A 19,168-nucleotide genomic window follows, 5' to 3' on the forward strand; every position below is an offset into this window, starting at 1 on the left:
CTGTAGCTGTACTCAATACTGGGGAGGGTTTTGCCTGTGATGCCCTGGGCCGTGTCTACTATCATTTGGAGGGCTTTACGCTCGGGATATTGGTGTTTCCATACCAGACCGTGATGCAGCCGGTCAGCACACTTTCCACCACACCTCTGTCGAAATTTGCCTGGGTTTCTGGAGTCATACTAAATCTCTGCAAACTCCTGAAGAAGTTTAAAAGGGAACAGGAAGGTAAGACTTTCTTGTGGGAAGTAGTTAATATCTGGAAATGAGATGCTGGAGAAGGAGGAGGTGGAGGCAGGAACAACAACATTTAAGAGGTACTTGAATGAGCAAGGCACAGAGGCATATGGAATTAATTCAAGCAACAGGAACTAGTATAGATAGATATGATAGTTGGTATAAACACAGTTACCAACAGGCCTATTTCTATGCCAAAAAATTTGAAAGTTTTTTTAAATGGAGAGATCATTTTCATGAACCATTTGATGGGCTTAAAGTAGTCCAAGAATGATTCACCATGGGACAACAATGAAGTGAATGAGCATTTCAGAGCTGGAGGGGTGAGAGAATGCAGAAGAAAACAGTCCATTCATTATGTGTCAAAATTTGCATTTCTCATCATTCCCATTAGCTGCATACATTATATTGAAATTATCCAAAGAAGGAAATTAATGATAAGTACTTAAATGTATGCAGTGACTTTAAAATAACAAAACATTTTTACATTCCATGTCTGGTGACAAATACAGCATGGAATATTTACTGGCCTTGTTTTAGTATTGTGTGTGATCTATTTTTATGTCATAATGTGATGTTGTGCTGGGAAATATTTCAAACAATGCACAGAGAATAGTAATTCTGCTTGTGTTCTCTTGTTATCTGATCTAAAAGTATTATTTTATATTGAGCCCCAGGGGTACAGGTGCATAGGTCTTTCAAAGTGACGATTCAAATGGGCAGGATGGCGAAGAAGACATTTGACATGTTTGCCTTCAGTGGGTGGGGTATTGAGTACAAAAGCTGGGACCTCAGATTGAGCTCTACAAGGTCACAGCTGAAGTGCTCATCGAGCTTTTGGAAGGATGTCAATAAACTGGAAGTGTGGCAAAATATATTTACCAGGATATTGCTAGGACTGGAAGGTTTGAGTTTTCGGGACAGATTGTATAGGTGAGTCTTTGCTCCCTAGAGTGTAGGAGGCAGGGGAAGGTGGTAGGAAACGACAACCTTGTAGAGGATAATAAAATCATTGGGAGGCACGAATAAAGTGAATGTTCTCTGTCATTTCCCCAGGGTAAATGATTCTAGAACTGGGGGTCATGCATTTAAGACGAGAGGGGAGGGAATAAAGAGGGAACAGAAGTAATTTTTTTTTTCTCTCTGGGGGTGGTCTATATCTGTAACAAGCTGTCAGAGGAAACTATAGAATTGGGTACAATTACAACTTTTGAAACAATTCAGAAGTGCTATTGCCAGAATACCAACTTGGTTGGCATGGATGAGTTGGCCCAAAGGACCTTTTACATGCCCTATGACTATAAGGTGTCAATTAAAGTATACATATAGAACAATACAGCACAGTACAGTCCCTTTAGCTCTCAATATTGTGTCGACCCTTATATCCTTTCCCTAAAAAAGTACTAAACGCTCTCTCCCCGGAATCCTCTATTTTTCTTTCATCCATTTGTCTGTCTAAGAGTCTCTTAAATGCCCCTAATATTTTAGCTTCCACCATCCCCAGCATGGCATTCCAGGAACAGACAATTCTCTGTGTTGAAAACTTCCCCCTGATGTCTCCCCTAAACTTCCCTCCCTCAACTTTGTACGCACGTCCTCTGGTGTTTGCTGATCCTGCCCTGAGAAACCCACCCTATCCATGCCTCTCAGAATCTTGTTAACCTCTATCAAGTGTGTAACCAAAAATTATTAACAGGTCAATAGAACAAATCAGTAGTATTAACCCTGGATTAATGGACAAAGTGTGTAATGTAGCACAAATATGACTGACCCACCAATTGTTTTGATCCCTCCTTTTAGAGCAGCTTTGCCTCTGTTCAATGCTTGAAGTGGAATGAAGTTGGGGAATTTGAAATCAAACAGGGGTGAGGTTGCTTAACCCGCCACTTCATTGCTAAACATCATACTAGCAATCTAAATTAAACCTCTTTAAAAGAAATTGCTCTAACTTATATCTTTGTTGTTTACAGGTGCCTGGAACTCAAGATAAATGTAAGAATGATTTATGTCTGTAAAATTAAATTAATAAAGGCAGCATGAGAGTGCAGAATAGTTTATTTTTAATGAGTAGCTTGTTACTAATGCTTTTAGAGGTAACGGTAAATTCTATTTAATTGTTATTTAATTGATTAAACAATGCTGACATAGATTAATAACTAAGCATCCACTTTCCTTTAACATCCCGTGGCATTCTCATTAAATTCTTTCTGTTTTTCATATTTATCATGCTCTTTGAGCAGAGGGCATGCCTGCTCCTTGTCTCACTTAACATATTGTTCCACACTCGTTTTGAAATGTTCCAATATTGAAATGGCATCTACTGTGGTGAAGTACAGTGTCGATTTTTGTACCAAAAGCAAAATGCAGTCAAAATACCAAATAATTTTGTAAACTATGCTGTTTTGTGGCAGTGGTGGGGGTAAATTTGTAATGTTCCATGAATTTTAGGGGATAACATGTTGGAGACTTTCAACATGCATTTAAAATTTTTCCCACGATGATTGTTGAGGAAAACTTCTGTTAAGAACATGCCTGCAGTAATGGTTTAAGTTAATCATGCATATGTATAGGAAACCAATATCAACCAAACTGATGCCAAGGTGTGTTGAAGTTGCCACTTACCTAGAACCTGCCTTGGTCACTCTGTGGGAAATCTAACAAGAAACCAGCAATGGGGGATTAACTGCAATGTGTAAGATTGTTCACATGCCAAAGATAAACACGTCGACCCACAAACTCCCACAACTACCTCGACTTCACTTCCTCACACCTTGTCCCCTGCAAGGATTCTATTCTCTTCTCGCAATTTATCCATCTCTGCCACATCTGTCCCCAAGGTGAGGACTTCTAGGCCAGATCATCTGAAATGTCTGTCTTCTTCTACACTTGTGGCTTCCCCTCCACCACCATCAACTCAGCTTCTCCTCCATTTCCCGCTCATCTGACTTGGCCCCCTCTGCCCCCAGACGTAACAAGTGCAGGATTCCCCTTGTCCTTGCTTACCACCCCACTAGCCTCCGCATCCGACATGTTATCCTTCGTAATTTCTGCCACCTACAACATGATCCCACCACTAGACACAGCTTCCCCTCTCTGCCTTCCATGGGGACTGCTCCCTCCATGTCTCTTTTGTCTACTCATCTCTCCCATCACCCCACCAGCACCTTCCCCTGCAGTTGCAGGCAGTGCCACACTTGTGCCCACCCCTCCTCCCTCACCACCATTTGGGGCCCCAAGCAGTCCTTTCAAGTGAAGCAATACTTCACTTATGTATCTGCGGGAGTGACCTACTGCATCCTGTGCCCTCTTTGTGGTCTTCCCTACATCGGAGAGACTGGGTGCAGACTGGGAAATCACTTCGCTCTGTCCGCATCAATGACAGGGATCTCCCAGTGGCCGACCATTTCAATTCTGCACTCACTCCCATACTCACATGTCTGTCCATGCTCATACTTTGGTGAGTGTCTCAAGCCCGAAATATTGGTTTATGTATCTTTATTTTTGCTACATAAAGTACACTGTTTGACCTGCTGAGTTTCTCCGGTGTTGTGTTTTTACTTCGATTGCAATGTCTGCAGATGTTCGTGTTTTACTTTGAAACACGTTAATATCAGTTCTGAAATGTTTCTGATGTTGGTGAAAGAAAAATACCAGATATATATTCCTAAGGAATTAAATGGGATAGAATGTTGTTAAAAGTGCATGGGTAGGTTTTCTCAAGCAATATATAGATGGCCCTGCTGGAGACAGGACAGTGCTCGACCTCCTATTGAGAGATGTGACTGGGCAAGATGTTTGATATTTCAATTGGAAAGCACTTTGGGACCAGGCACAATAATTCTATTAGGTTTAAAATAGTTATGGATAACCCGTTCCATAAGTTAAAGTCCTAAATTGAGGCAAAGTTAATTTTAATGGCTTTAGAAACTTGAAAGAGTAGTGTTGGGAAGGTTACTGGAAGGGTTTCTGAGAGACAGGATCTATCTGCAAAGGTAAAGGAAAGGGACAGAGAGCGTGGCTTTGTGCATGGAAAATTGTGGCTCGTGAAGTTGATTTCTGAAAACATGACCAAGGCGGTTCATGACATTGTCCTCACGGACTTTAGCAGGGCACTTGCCATAGGCTTGTCTGGATGGTTGGATCACCTCATATCCTGCTTGAGCTTGTGAATTGGATACAGAATTGGCTTCATGGAAGGAGTCAGACAGAGTTATTGGAGGGATGTTTTCTCAGATTGAAGACTCATGAGCAGTGGCTTGTCATATATGTTGTTTGTCATGTACGATTTGGATATGAAAGTAGGTGCCATGATAAGCAAATTTGTGGATGACACTAAAATTTGTGATCGTATGGAGAGTGAAGATGATTATCTCAGGTTACAACAGAATTGTGATCAACTGGGAAGGTGGGCAAAGGAGTAACAGATAGAATTTAACAGAAAAGTGTAAAGTGATGCATTTTGAGTAGGCAAACCAGGACGTTCACAGTGAATGGCAGAGTTTGTCGAAGAAAGAAAAAACTAGGGGTATGCTTTCCTGAAATTGGACATAAAGTTAGACAGGATGGTAAAGAAGGTGTATGCAAGTTTGCCTTCATCAGCTAAGTGTAAAACACAAAAGTCTATAGACACAGTGCTTGAAGTAAAAAAAAACACCATTCTGGAGAAACGCAGATAAAGATACATAACCAACGTTTTGGACTTGAGCCCTTCATCACAAAATGTTGGTTATGTACTGTAGAGCGTGTCGAAAAAACCAAAGACTTGTTGATCCAAACCAAGGCTTTTATTAACTAAAAGACTGGAGCATATCACATGTAGGTCGACCAGTCCAGAATGACCTGGTCTGGCTAGGAGCAATTCTTTAAGACCTGTCAGTAGGTGTGGCTACACTCTCAGCCAATCACAGTCATCCTACACTACCATCTGTACTTATACACATTGGTGATAGAATCTGTCCTATCTGTCCTTTCACTGTTTGACTGGCTGAGTTTCTCCAGCATTATGCTTTTAGTTCATTAGCCAAGGTTCTGAGTATTAGAGTTGGGATCTAATCTTCCACAAGATACTGATAAGTTCACTTCTGGAGTGTTGTGTGCAGTTCTAGTACAATGGAAAAGATGTGATTAAGCTAGTGAGACTGCATAAAAGATTCAGGATGATGTTTTCAGGGCTGGAAGGTTTGAATTATAAGGATAGAATGAATAAGATGGGACATTTTTTTCCTGGAGTAATGGAGGTCAAGAGGGTGACCTTATTAAGGTTTATAAAATTATGGAAACATAGATAAGATTGATGGTCACTGTCTTTTTCCCCAGATAGGTGATTCAAATACTAAAGGGCATAGTTTAAGGTGAGAGGAAAATATGTTAAGGGGACCTGAGGGGCAGGTTTTTTTATAGAACCAGAGAACACTACAGCACAGAAAACTGGCCATTCGGTCATTCTAGTCTGTGCTGACCATTATTCCGCCTATCCAAAAGACCCTCCTCCATTTCCATAATCCTCCAGACCTCTCCCATCCATGTATCTATCCAATTTATTCTTAAGATTGAGCCTGCATTCACCATGTCAGATGGCAGCTCGTTCTGCACTCCCACCAATCTCTGAATGAAGAAGTTTCCCCTAAACTTTTCCACTTTCACCCTAAAGCCATATCCTCTCGTACTTATCTCCCCCAATCTAAGTGGAAAAAGCCTACTCAATTCCACTCTGTGTATACCTCCCATTATTCCCTCCTTCAAATTTCCCCTCCTTCATTCCAAGAAATAAATTCCTAACATGTTTAATTTTCCCTGTAACTCAACTCCTGAAGACCTGGCAACATCTTAGTCAATCTTCTCTGCACTCTTTTAATGTTATTCCCAGGTCTCTTTGCTCCTTTGCACTCCTCAGTGCCCTACCATTTGCCATGTTTGTCTTACCTTTGTTTGCTCTTCCAAAATGCAACACCTCACACTTGTCTGCATTAAACATCATTTGCCATTTACTGGCCCATTCTCCCAGATAGTCCAGATCCCCCTCTGCAAGCTTTGAAAATCTTCCTCACTGTCTACTAACCTCCTATCTTTGTGTCATCATCAAATTTGCTGGTCCAATTTACCACATTATCATCCGGATCATTGATATCGACAACATGGAATGAGCTGCCAGAGAAAGTTGTAGGGATAGGTCCAAAGACAATGCTTAGCAGTGACTTGGACAAACACATGGATAGGAAAGACTCAAAGGGAGATGGGCCAATCATCAGAAAATGGTCTGCCTGGACAAGTTGGGCCAAAGTCTATGACTTTACACCAGGAAGCAAAATGCAAAGTGGATAATCTATCTCCTTTTCCTTCTGAAACCTTACTAATACAGAAACCAATTTTCAGTAAACTTGATACACTCCACACAATTTCAAGAAATGACTAAAATTATTGGTACATAAATGGCAATGAGACCAGACAAGATTGATTGTAATGCTAAAGAGATGAGATCTGAACCAGCTCGTGCAGTAACAATCATATGCCTGACAAGCCAGACAATTGCTTAGGTATGTCCTACCCACAGAAAGCTGGACAAATCTAACCCAGACAATTCCAGCCCAATCATTCAATGTACAGTACACTGAACAGCGCCCTCATTTTGGTTGAAGGCATCATTACACCCACATGACTTCCTCAAGGCAGCATCCTAGACATAACTATTGTCAGTTTTTATTATCATTTATAAGTGTCTTTCCATCATGAGGTGAGAAGTGGCATTTGCGACTGATTGTATTGGATTCAATTCCATCCAGAATTCTTGCGCCTGTGTCAAAACACCTGAACAAAATTCAACCATGAGCTGATAAGAGGCAGGTAGCATTTCACACCATTCAAAGGCCATACAATGGCCATCGCCAAACAGAGAAAAGCCCAACCAACCATCCTTGAGATTATTTTTCTTTAAACTTCAGTGAATCCTAGTAGCATTGTAGAAGAAAAACTTCACCACAAGTTCAGACAAGAGACTAAGAGAAATGGAAGCATTGGTCGGTCATTCAAGCCTTGTGTCCATGCTGCCATTCAGTTGGATCATTGCTAATCTTTTACATCAGCCCCAATTTTCTGAACTAATACCATATCCTTTGATACCCACCTCCAACACCATAAGGACGACTCGGTCTGAGCAATAAACATACTGGATTTCAGGTTAACTTGGGTGTGATTAGGTGACATTGTTTAAATGGCCAGATTCAGCTTCTAGTGCTGCAAATAATTATTTGTATATAATTAGATAAATGTTGTCCTGACCAGCCACATCCATATCTTCTTGAATGAATATTTTGTTAAAACAGTAAGAGGCAGAGAGGAAGCCATCAGGAGAACGAGTCTTCTTTTACATTAAGGACGGAGGAGTGAGTCAAAGTATAGGGAGTGAAAAAAATAACAAAAGCCATAAAACATTTTGTTTACATTTAATTTCCTTGATTATAATTTAATTTTGTAAACTATAAACAACAAGGAAACTAAATGGAAATCTAATTTAACATACAGCCTGCAGAAAATGCATGTCAGTCACCTGATTTTCCATGATAAATCAGATGGGCCCATTTAAGTGAGAATGCATTTGATTTGATTTTTTGGACAGATGTTAAACGAGCCACATGTCACGGAATTTGACTGTCAAAGGGGATTTCTTTTAACCGCATACAACGCTCATTCATTTTTGTAAATATGAACTGCAATTTTTCCAAAAGAACAATGGCATCACCTTTGGAGAATATTCTGGATAGAAGCATAAAAATTGAGTTTGATTCATTGGGTAATTAAGAGTTCTTATAGTCAGAATTATTTGTGAATTGACATACAAGGTGGGGAAAAATGTAGAGGCCTTACAATGAAAGGCAATATAAGATTATGTCATCATTTCACAAGAAAGTCTGCAGATGCTAGGAATGAGCGCAAATGATATGTGCGCTGGAGAAAGTCTGCAGGGTATGCATTGGCTAACATTGGCTGATAATTTAATATGCCTGTAATCTAGAATTTTAACACACAAAATAAATTTGTTCATAAATCTTCGTTACATTTGAAAACTGTTTTGAACACCCAATAAATCATTCTTACCTTATTAGTGAAAATTATTTTATGTTGGATTGCATTATGTTTCAACAAAAATGCGATTCTAGGAAATGATTTTCCTGCTTTCAAATAAGCAACTGTACTTCACCACAATGCCACGTTTTAAAAGAAAAACTCCTTGTTTTATTTAGTGCTTTATAGACAGCTGCATGCCTCATGCTCTCAGAACTTGCATGGAAATAACTTGGCTTAAGCGTTCTGTGTGTTTGTGTGAGTGTTGCAAAATTTTAATTTTGCTCTGTCCTCCATATTTTGTTTTTGGACTTCATTGACTGGTTACATTTTTAATCTTTTCAGTAGATCCTCATTTGGTTTGTTTTTCTTTTTTAATTCATTTGTATTTTTACTTGCAAAGGTATTTGTCTTTTGTTTAGTTGTCAGAACAACTAGGATGTTCCAAGGAAAGGATCTTACTTCATTTAAATAGCTTTTTCTTTACACTATGTGCACATTTAGGTTTGAGATTCTTCTTGTTGAAATGCCGGTTTGCAGCTGGTTCAATTAATATGACGTTCAATATGGTTTTTTAGTTCTAGTTCCTAAAACAAAACAAGCAATTGTTTCAAATTGATTTTGAAATAGAAGGCAACCAAGGTTGTTCTGACAGGTTGCTAGTACTGGCTTTCTTTAAGAGGAAATCAGCTTTCTGTGGTTTCTGATCTTTTTTTCTTTAGACATGAATCTGTTACATTGAAACAATCTTGAGATGCCTATCTCTGTGTGAATCTTTTGCTCCTATTTATTTCAGTTTGTTAATTTGTTGGTGTCTTGGTTAATTCGATTTGTTATCGTTTGGTGTTGTACGTGGTGTGGATGTGGCTCTGGTGAAAATAAAGCAAGTTATTTCCTGCCTTTTTACTTCTTAATTTTGAATTGGCTTTGCTTTGCAATTTTACCCACCTGCAGACATTGTGGATACCCATCTACCATTCAAAAACTCATTTCTTATTTTGACCCATCCCTTCAGAATATGTATTGTGTCACCCCCAATTACATTTTCCAATTTCTGTTTCTTGAATCCCATTTTTTTTTAAAACAAAATTGAAAACATTTCCGTCAAAACGAAGATGAAGAGGAGGAGGAGGAGACTGAATCTGCTGCGATTTCTTCAGCCATAAAATCACATCTTGTCCATGAGGTCCCTGTTCTCGCAAGCCCAGACTTGCTTTCAGATGTGTCTGAAATGAAACAAGATCTAATCAAGGTGACAAAAATTTTAAAAACAGACTCATCGACGGGAAGTAAAGGAAGCCCCGTGGAGGTAAAAGAATTGGCAAAAGTGGCTGAAGATGAACCAGGTGAGCCATTTGAAATTGTAGAGAAAGTGAAAGAAGACTTGGAAAAAGTAAGTGAGATTTTAAGAAGTGGAACATATACAGGCGAGGAATCTTTACACCAAAGCTTTGATACAGAGAAAAGTGAAGACCTCGAAGAAAACTGGGTTATTATCAGCGATGAAGAGATTGAAGAAGTCAAACGAGAAGTACCAACGGAGATCTATGAACCTCTGTTTGTGGAGCACAAAATTGACAGGGCAACCACAGAAAAAGTTGTGAAAGAGATGAGTGGAATGGTGGATTATTTAGTAAATGACCTTTGTGCATATTTAAAAGAGGCCGAAGCAAAACCTTCAAGCACCAGCCAAGTGGATATTGTTCAAGAAAAGTTTGATGCAACATTCATTGCCAAAGATATGAATAAAGGAACAGATCAGATGATTTCAAAACCTTTGGAATGCAAGGATCTTAAAGAACAAGAAGTATCATACAAAGCAAAAGATCTGGGAAAGACAAAGCCGGTGTTTCAGAGATTCAAGGCTGAAAATACTGCAATGTTTTTTAAGGATCCTGCATTCCAAGCCCCAACGACAGAAACTAGGACTGAGGATGGAGGAGTTAAGCAGAATATTTTCACTGAACATGGTTCCACCAAGGAAGAAACAACGTTAGTGCCTCCCACTGTTGCAGAATCTACCTCACCTGTGATAGAAGAAACTCCCATTGGTTCAATAAAAGAGAAGGTCAAAGCGCTTCAGAAGCGGGTGGAAGCAGAGGAAGGACAACGGAAACAAACAAAGACTACAGCAAAGGAAGAGACTTCCACAGCGAGCACCAAACGAGTATTGCCCAAAGAGGCCCCTGCTTCTGCTGTTACAGAAAGGCTTGAAGAAACCATGTCGGTGCGTGAACTGATGAAAGCATTTCAGTCAGGACAAGATCCATCGAAGAAGCTGACCCGGCTCTTCCAACATTCGTCCGATTCTTCACAAGCCCAAAAGCAAACTTTGGAAGAGTTAAAGAAGCCCGATGCATCTCATGATACATGCACAGAAAAAGGTCCCTATGTCGGAGAAGCAAAGGCAGATGACATGGAACTTTCAACAAGTAAAGTTCAGTCACAAACGCATTCACAGGATGCTTTACACAGGGGTTCCAATGGAATGAGTTCAGTTCCACAAGTCACAAGGGAAATTAGTAGAGAAACAAAAAGGACACTACTGAGCAAAGACAAGAAGATACTTGCAATTGAAAGAGGAAATGCAAATTCTGAAACATCAGAAAACTTTGTGTCAGTTTTTACTGACGAGAAACAAATTGAGACACACAGCAGCAAAATAACTGTGACTACTGATTTACAGATAAGTCCAGACAGGAAGACATCCACCGATTTCACTGATGTCATTAAGGAGGAGTTGGAGGGTAATGATAAGTATCAGCAATTTAGGAAAACTTCGGATACGCCAGATGCAGAACTTTACCTTGAGCAGGTAGTAACAAGCCCAATTCAGCATGATCTGAACATTAGTTTCCCATCGCCGTATGTGAAAGATGGATTTACAGCTGACGTTGCTCTCCAAAATGGTGCCCTTGATGACAGTTCTGAAAGCCTGAAGCATGAAGGCATTGCAGACTCTCCAAGTTTCAGCTTGGGGGATGGTACTCCTCAAATTAGCTCAGAGGAGAGTTACAAACATGAAGGTCTTGCCGAAACCCCCGAGACAAGCCCTGAAAGTCTTTCCCTCTCACCAAAGAAATCTGATCAGGAAGCTTCAGAAACGCAAGATCCTGTCAAAGTAGACAACGAGGACCAAAGTTTCCAGAAAAAGGTACCTTCTGAAAATGTATTTTCAACTGAAGCGATTTCTGACGCCCAGGTAACACAGGGATCTTTGGAGCCCATTGAATCAGAAATAACTGCTGATTCCGGTTGTGTCGATTATGACGAATTGCAAGTGACAGAAGAAACTCAAGCCACATCTCTCTTCGATGAATTGGATGAGCAGACTACAAGTGAATCTGTCTCCGCTCTGAAAGCTGCAGATGACAAAAGTGAAAAAGATGCTTTTACGCAGGAAGAAACTGAACCTTTATCCCTTCATGATGTGCCTGAGGTTTCCTTGGAGAACAGACTCCAAGGCAAGGATCAGTGCTTTCCTGTCTCAGTGTCAGATGGAAAAGCAGCAGAGCTATCTGCTCCAGATGCTTCAATGAAAGATGAGGACCCACAGAATGTGCCATCAGTTGTAACTTCACCTTCAGCAGAGGGCACTGCAAGAAGTCAACTATTAGATTTATGTCTAATTGGAGTTTCGCTTGATGCTGATAGTCTTAGTCCAATGGCAGATGAATCGATGATCAGCCATAAAGATTCTCTTGAGGGCAGCCCCATACAGGATGGTATGGATACAACTTCACACAAATCTCCGGATTCACTTGAGCCAAGTCCAATAAAAGAATCTCCATGTCCGGATTCTCTCGAAAGTAGCCCTGTGGAGCAAAGGCTAAGTACGGCGATTTTTGCAGCACAGAGGAGTGAAAAAGTGGCCTCCACTGTGGTCACTGAGAGAAAAAGTGAAAGGATAGATATTTCCTTGGATTCCACATCTGTTCGGAGTAGAATTCTCAGAGACATGCGCGGAGAAGGACCTATTAACAGAGAAGCAAGGAAACTTATGTCACCTGATGGAAGCACAGAGGAAGATAGTCTGGACCAAATATCTCAGATGGAAAGTTCAGGGAAGAGCCCTCTTTCTCCTGAAACTCCAAGCTCTGAGGAGATCAGTTATGAAGTCACACCTAAAACACCTGACACACATATACTCTCGATTGCTGAGAAGCCCATCGTGATACCTGAAATCCAAGAGGAAATTGATGATGATTCCCCAGACAGTGAATCAAAGAAAAGGTTTACGCCAGAAGAGGAAATGTTTAAAATGGTCGCCAAAATTAAAACATTTGATGAACTGGAAGAAGATGCAAGATTAAAACGTGGTAAAAAGGAACAAAGGCATTCAGATATGTCTCCCTCCCCTACTGTAACTAATGAGGAGGAGGCAGAAGTGATATTTGTATCCCGTGCTGAGCATAGAAAGAGTTCATCTTCTTCAGAAAGCGAGCCAGAATTGACTCAGCTAAGCAAAGAGGCTGAAAGCGGACTGCTCATGGACCCAGTTATCCAAGTTGAGCCTCCATCTCCGCTCTTGCGAGGTTCTAGCCCCAATGATGCAGAATTTCTCCCTTTCACCGGCAATAAAAACACTTTCAAGATAATAGATCATGAAGAAGAATCAGGGGGACAAATAGCAGGAGCCGACAATGACATTGATTCGACAATGGAAAGCACAGACGAAGATGGCAGCGTTCTAACTGAGTCACGTTTTTCAGAAGCAGCACAGGAAGCTAACGTAACTGGTGATGCTGAAATTCATCATTCTTCTGCAGTTTGTTCCATCGCAACCACTGATAAGTCGACTAAAGAGCCGTCAGAAGCATCACATGTCATGCCCGAGCTGCAAGAGGACGATATTCTAACCAAGGAAGATGCTCAACGCCTTGAGCAAACTGGGGAAAAGCGAGATGAACTGTGGGTGGACAGCAGATCTGAATATCAAGCAAAGGCTCATGAACAAAGGCAGTGGAGCCAAGAAAGAAAGGTTGAAGTCACGGCATCAGCTGTAATTGACTGTGGAGAATTAGCTCCTACTGATGAATCTATATTGCCTGATATGCGTTCAAGGCACGAAGCTGAAGAACAGCTCAGCAAAATAGTAATAACTAAAACAGAGGCTGACTTGGACTCTTGGAACACAATAAGGGAAGATGATGAAGTATTTGCAGCTCGCCTTAAAGAAGAAGAACAGAAAATATTTGGCCTAATGGTTGACAGACTATCCCGTGGTGCAACTCCAGATACCACACCAGCAAGAACTCCAACCGAAGATGGTACACCGACCAATGAACAAAACCCGTTCCTATTTCAAGAGGGAAAATTGTTTGAAATGACCAGGAGTGGTGCTATTGATATGAGCAAAAGAAGCTATGGAGATGACAGCTTTCATTTTTTCCAAATTGGAGAAAATCAGGAAACTGAAGCTTTTATCGAAGCAGCAAAAACAGAGGGAACCGAGGATGAGGTGAAATCTCTTGAGACTGAGTGCAGACTTGATAGAGTACCTCCTCTATCTCAGACCCAGTTTCAGTATGGTGCAGTACCAGATTCAGCACATGCTAGTGACTCAGGTTCTCAATTCCCAGCTGAGTTAAATTACACGGACGAACCAAGCGCCACAAAAAATGAGCAAAAATCAAGAATTCCTATTAAAATGGGGATTTCTGTATCCACCAAACAGTCGAAAAAAGACCATGCTATGCCTGAAGTGGCTGAAATAAAGCCTTTCATTTTAGACGATGAAGTCGATTTAGTATCTCCCGAATCATCTATAAATGATGTCCCGCTACATTCTTCTACCGTGACCCAGACCATTTCTTCACAGCAGGCTGCAAAGAATGATGATGATTCATCAGACTCATCACCTGAAGAACAGCGATCGGTCATTGAAATTCCTACTGCTATCGATAAGCTCCCTTATCAGGCAGAATCGAAATCAAAGCTTCCTATTCGACATACTGCGGTTGTAACTGCAATGCCCCATGTACCAACTGCAGCCGAGGATCAGGCATCTTCATCATCCCATTCGTCCCCCTCAAATGCACAGGATGAGGTCGTAAAATCAAAGTCAAGAATTCCTATCAAGGCTGTTGCACATAGAATAGACCACCGTTCTTCACTAGACACAAAAAAGACTTCAGAGACCATCAAAATCCATGAGGTTAAATCCAGGTTGCCAGTAAGACAGGAACCACGGACCAAATCTGAGTCGGATGCCGTGATTTCTGCTGAGGTGAGAAATAAACTAAATAAAGGGAAGAGTTGTGAGATTGAACCTGATGCAAAAGAGCCAACGGGATTAGAAGCATCAGAAAGTGGAAAACCAAAATCATTCCAATCAAGACTTCCGGTCAAGACCAAAGCCAGCCAAGGTTCACAAGCTGCTACTGGTTATACTAAGGGCAGTAAAGATAAGTTTTTTGAACTTTATAAACATTCAATTGAATTTTTTGAAGAGATAAGCGACGAGGCGTCAAAGCTGGTCGATCGACTGACGGAGGAAGAGCGAGAACACGAGGTCTTATCAGATGATGATAGCAGTGCTGTAGATAGTTCTACTCTAGAAACTGAGCAGCCGAGTGAAAAACAGCAGCCTATGGCAGAAGACTTGTTTGATGTGAGGCCAATCTGGGATGAATCTGTTGAAACCCAAATCGAAAGAATTCCTGAAGAAAATGGCCATGATCACTTTGAAGGTACCAGCCATCTAGTGGGTTCATTGTGCTGTAGCACTGCAAAATTTGTAGTTAGCTTTGCAATTCATTCAGTTAACTTTTTTTGTGGTCGTTCATGTGGTCTTGTGAGAGTCTGTGTTGTGGCATTATGATTTTCATGTTTTGTGATGTACAACTAAACTGATCTCAAGATTGGAAAGCTTGAAAGGCAAAGACGGGTTATCTAATTAAATTCAGAGAAAAACAATGGTAATACACCAATAGGAACTAGCATTGGCAACTAGAAACCTTTGATATTTTGAATTTGATTTCCCACTCTATACTGCAAGCATTCTGGAACTGAACTGAAAAGCTAAAATCACTGGTAATTGGACTTAGGAATTATGCCAATTCAGACTTTGAGAGATTTGTGAAAGAACTTAAAAAACTATCAAATCTGATTTTTATTTTCCATCAGCATGCATTGATAACAATGCTGTTTGTTAAACAAGTAATATGCAACTCTAAGATTGCTTTTATGAACACAAAAGACACTTTAACCACAGGATCTATTTATTTTAAGTAATGTTCAACTGATTTAATAAAGTTTGTTTATTTAGACTGGGAAAACTGAAATTCAAAGAGATACCACTGCAAATCCAGCTTCATTTAAAATACGAGGTCCAAGCCCTTAATTTCACTTACAATACCATTTTGGAGTGAGAAGGATAAGTAAGCTGCCTTGTTTTTTACAATCTCTCGCGTTGCCTAAGCACATTTTAGGCTTCTAGATTTGGTCATTTCATTGCATCGTCTACCCGAGGCCAAGGTGATTATTGTTGACAACAAGCACAAAAAAACCTGCAATTTTATTGAGGGTCATTGGAAGAGAACATGGCATTGGAATTTGGATGAAGGTCATTTACAAAGTAGATGTATGCTTCCATGTTTAAGGTTTAGGGTTTTGCCCATTAGAAATGAATTCAATAACTTTTGAGAAGTACAAATAACCTTCCTGTGAAAAATTTGTAAATTAATTTGATATTTTATTTTAATAATGGAAGAAAATGCTGTCTTCTGCAGTTAGGTGTCTGAAGTGGAATTTTTTAATATGGCAAGTGAGTTCGATAACTTCAGCTAGAATCTGTTGCATACATACATGTACGACATGCCAATTATGTTCCAACTCCAGTATGGCAAGTTGTTAAAATGAATTTAATAAATCTAGTAGTTGTGTAGGGAATCAAAAAGTGTAAAAAAAAGCTGCAGAATTTCATCATCCCTACATGACTCCAATTTCATGTGCAGATTGAATCTTAACAACTCAGGGAAACTCGAACCAAGGAGTAAATATCACTTTGCCATGATTGAATACATCCCTGGAAGTGGATATAAAAATGGAAGATGTATGATGTAAATCTTTCAGTTTGTCCTGGAGGTTTTCAGGGAAAATATCATCCAATACATTGCCAACATATCGGAATACATTTGTGAACCAGAAATGTTTACAATGGTAATAGTAATATCCAAGGAGATGATTGTGGACTTCAGGAGGACCAGGAATGACCAGCCTCCACTACACATCAACAACTCTGTAGTGGAGAGAGTGGAGAGCACCAAGTTCCTTGGAGTTCACTTTCATCCTAACCATTCTTCAATTTCTCCTTGGATGAGGGCGTGGCGCGCGTAGTAATTCTGAGATAACTACACATGAATTTAATTGTTTTATAATTTTAATATTTAAAAATTTTAGACATATAGCATGATAACAGGCCATTTCAGCTGATGAGACCAAGCCACCCAATTGACACCCCATTAACCTACACCCCTGATACTATCATGGATACACAACATCTTCTCACTTGTCAGGAAGGTGCAACAGTGACTGCACTTCCTGAGAAGACTGAAGCGGCCTGAGAAGACTGAACCGAGCCAGCCTACCAGCCACCATTATGTCAACCTTCTATAGGACCTCTGTTGAGAAAATTCTGACCGGCTGCATCATAATGTGCTTTGGTTGCATCAGGGAAGTGGATTGGAGTCTCCCTCTCCCCTCCATCAATGCGATCTATCAGGATTGTTGACTGAAGAGGGCAAGCAAAATCATTGAGGATCCCTTCAACCCTGCACACAGCATCTTTCAGTTGCTCCTGTCGGGGAAGAGGTATAGGAGTATCAGAGCCAGCACCACCTGGCTGAGGAACAACTTCTTTCCTCTGGCAGACAGAATGCTGAATGACCCAAAGAACAGTTCACACTAACCATCCGAGACTCTCATAGTCATGAATCAGTAGTTATTCCTTTATTTGTATATATGCGTACTTGTCGTATATGTGTATTGGTTGTCTGTATGTGTGTTATATCTGGTTGTGTCTTCATGATTTGCACCGGACACTGGAGAACGCTGTTTTGACAGGTTGTAATTGCAAATCCAGATAACAATAAACTTGATTTGACTTTACTTCCTTTGTCTGGAATGTGCCAATCGACTGGCTCTCTTTCCCAACTCCACCCATCGCCTTCCACATGCCCATCACCCTTCACCGCTCCCGTGTTCTTCAATCCCCCAACTGGCCCGTTTCTAACCTCCTACTATCCTGAGATACTGGCAATCTCTCCACTCTGATTTGATGAAAGGTGCCAACTTGAAACATCACCCATTCTGTTGTGCCCACTGAAGCTGCTTGACCCTCCAGCAGACAGCAGATTCTTGTTTATTTTTCCCTCTAGTTTTCTGGCTGAAACTCCTTGATGCATGTGGCTATGAACATCCGTTTATTACTTCAATGTTGAAACTCATCCACATCCTAGAACTGAATTTTTGTGAGAATCCTCCTTTCCATCTGCTCTAAACCCATGGGAAGTGCACAGTAGAAATCCAGAACAATTACCTGTGTACAATTACGCTGTTGCAACTGGGATTTGGGGTGTGAACCCCCTAGCAGTATTTCTCCATGTGAATGCTTGAGTTATATTGTATTTATACAGTATTTGAATGCAAATAAACTTGCCGGAATAATCACAGAAAATCGAACATTGATCAGTGCAGACCTGGGGCTGTCCCTTCCGCCCATGATGGCTTTATAGACCATCCAAGACCATCTATCTGATTGTAGTCTAATAGCCTTCTGCCCCCCGCATCTGCTTTCAGCACTTCTCCTGGCGGTGTGATCCAGACACCTACCATTATCTGTGTTTGAATTTCACACCCCCTATTGTTTGTAAAAAAAAAAGGTACTCTCCACCCTACTTACATGATCCTGCAAGATCAGCTCTCAGCTACTGAAAAGGGCCAAAGTAAAAATAGGGAATGGACATCAAATAGATAGCAATGGCAGGAAGAGAGTTCAGGATTCCCCTGATGGTAGTACAACAAATACAATAAATGTTAGATACAGATTAGTTCAATATCATTTTCTACATCAGTTATATCTTACGCCTGTGTATTGCTGCCTGTGCCACATGCCAGTGAGGGTAATGAATGCGTAGCTGAAGAGTTGATGTAGGGATTCAGACTTGATGGGGTGTCCTCTAGAAGGTGAACTCTAAGATGAACTTGAAAAGGACCAATGTCGTTCAGGCAGATTTGAGGAAACTGTTGTGGAGGGCTTCAACCAGCTGGGCAGATGGATGGTAACCAGAGGTCAGATGATGGAACGGTTAGAGGAAAGACTGTGAGATGGTGAGGAAGGTCAGGCAGTGGATAGGGCATACTGTAAATGCACTGTTCATTAGGCAGAAATGTGTTTAATGAGAGAAATATTTAGAATAAGGGTGTTGAACATAAAGCATGGATCAATTACAATGTTGTGGCCATTAAAGAGACTCGACTGTTGCAAAGACGGGATTAGCTGCTTAATGTTCCAGAGTTTCAACATTTCAAAAGGGATATGGAACTAAACAAAAAGCGGGGGAGGGTGGGGGGGAGTGCCATTGCCAATCAGACATCCAGGTACTCCCTGACACACGTCCGTGTTCCGTTGTGGATGGCCGGTCGTATCTCGGAATGGACGTACTTCGGGGAAATGCCCTACCTGTGATACTGAACTTCCATTCTCTTTCTCTGAATCTTTCTCATTCTCTCCGTTGCTGCAGACCCTGAGCAACCTGTGGACTCTACGGGCCTCTAAAATCTGTCTGACCTTCAGAATATAGAGCAACAGAGACAGAAAAGAATGGGACTTGAGGAGTTAAAATAGATCCATCCCCTTTAATTGCCCTATTTG

The 19,168-nt window shown here is 40.8% G+C and overlaps 1 protein-coding gene across 9 annotated transcripts in view; it reads left to right on the forward strand.

Moving 5' to 3' along the window:
- Positions 1–19,168, forward strand: part of LOC138758165 (ankyrin-2-like) — a 355,676-nt gene that overhangs the window by 248,425 nt on the left and 88,083 nt on the right. For all 9 annotated transcript variants that reach the window (XM_069926699.1, XM_069926701.1, XM_069926700.1 and 6 more), the window contains 2 exons: positions 2,205–2,226; positions 9,408–14,984. In XM_069926699.1, the coding sequence (XP_069782800.1) occupies positions 2,205–2,226; positions 9,408–14,984 (5,599 nt within the window). The remainder of the gene's footprint in view (positions 1–2,204; positions 2,227–9,407; positions 14,985–19,168) is intronic.

Source organism: Narcine bancroftii, chromosome 3 (assembly GCF_036971445.1).
Source record: "Narcine bancroftii isolate sNarBan1 chromosome 3, sNarBan1.hap1, whole genome shotgun sequence".
NCBI lineage: Eukaryota > Metazoa > Chordata > Chondrichthyes > Torpediniformes > Narcinidae > Narcine > Narcine bancroftii.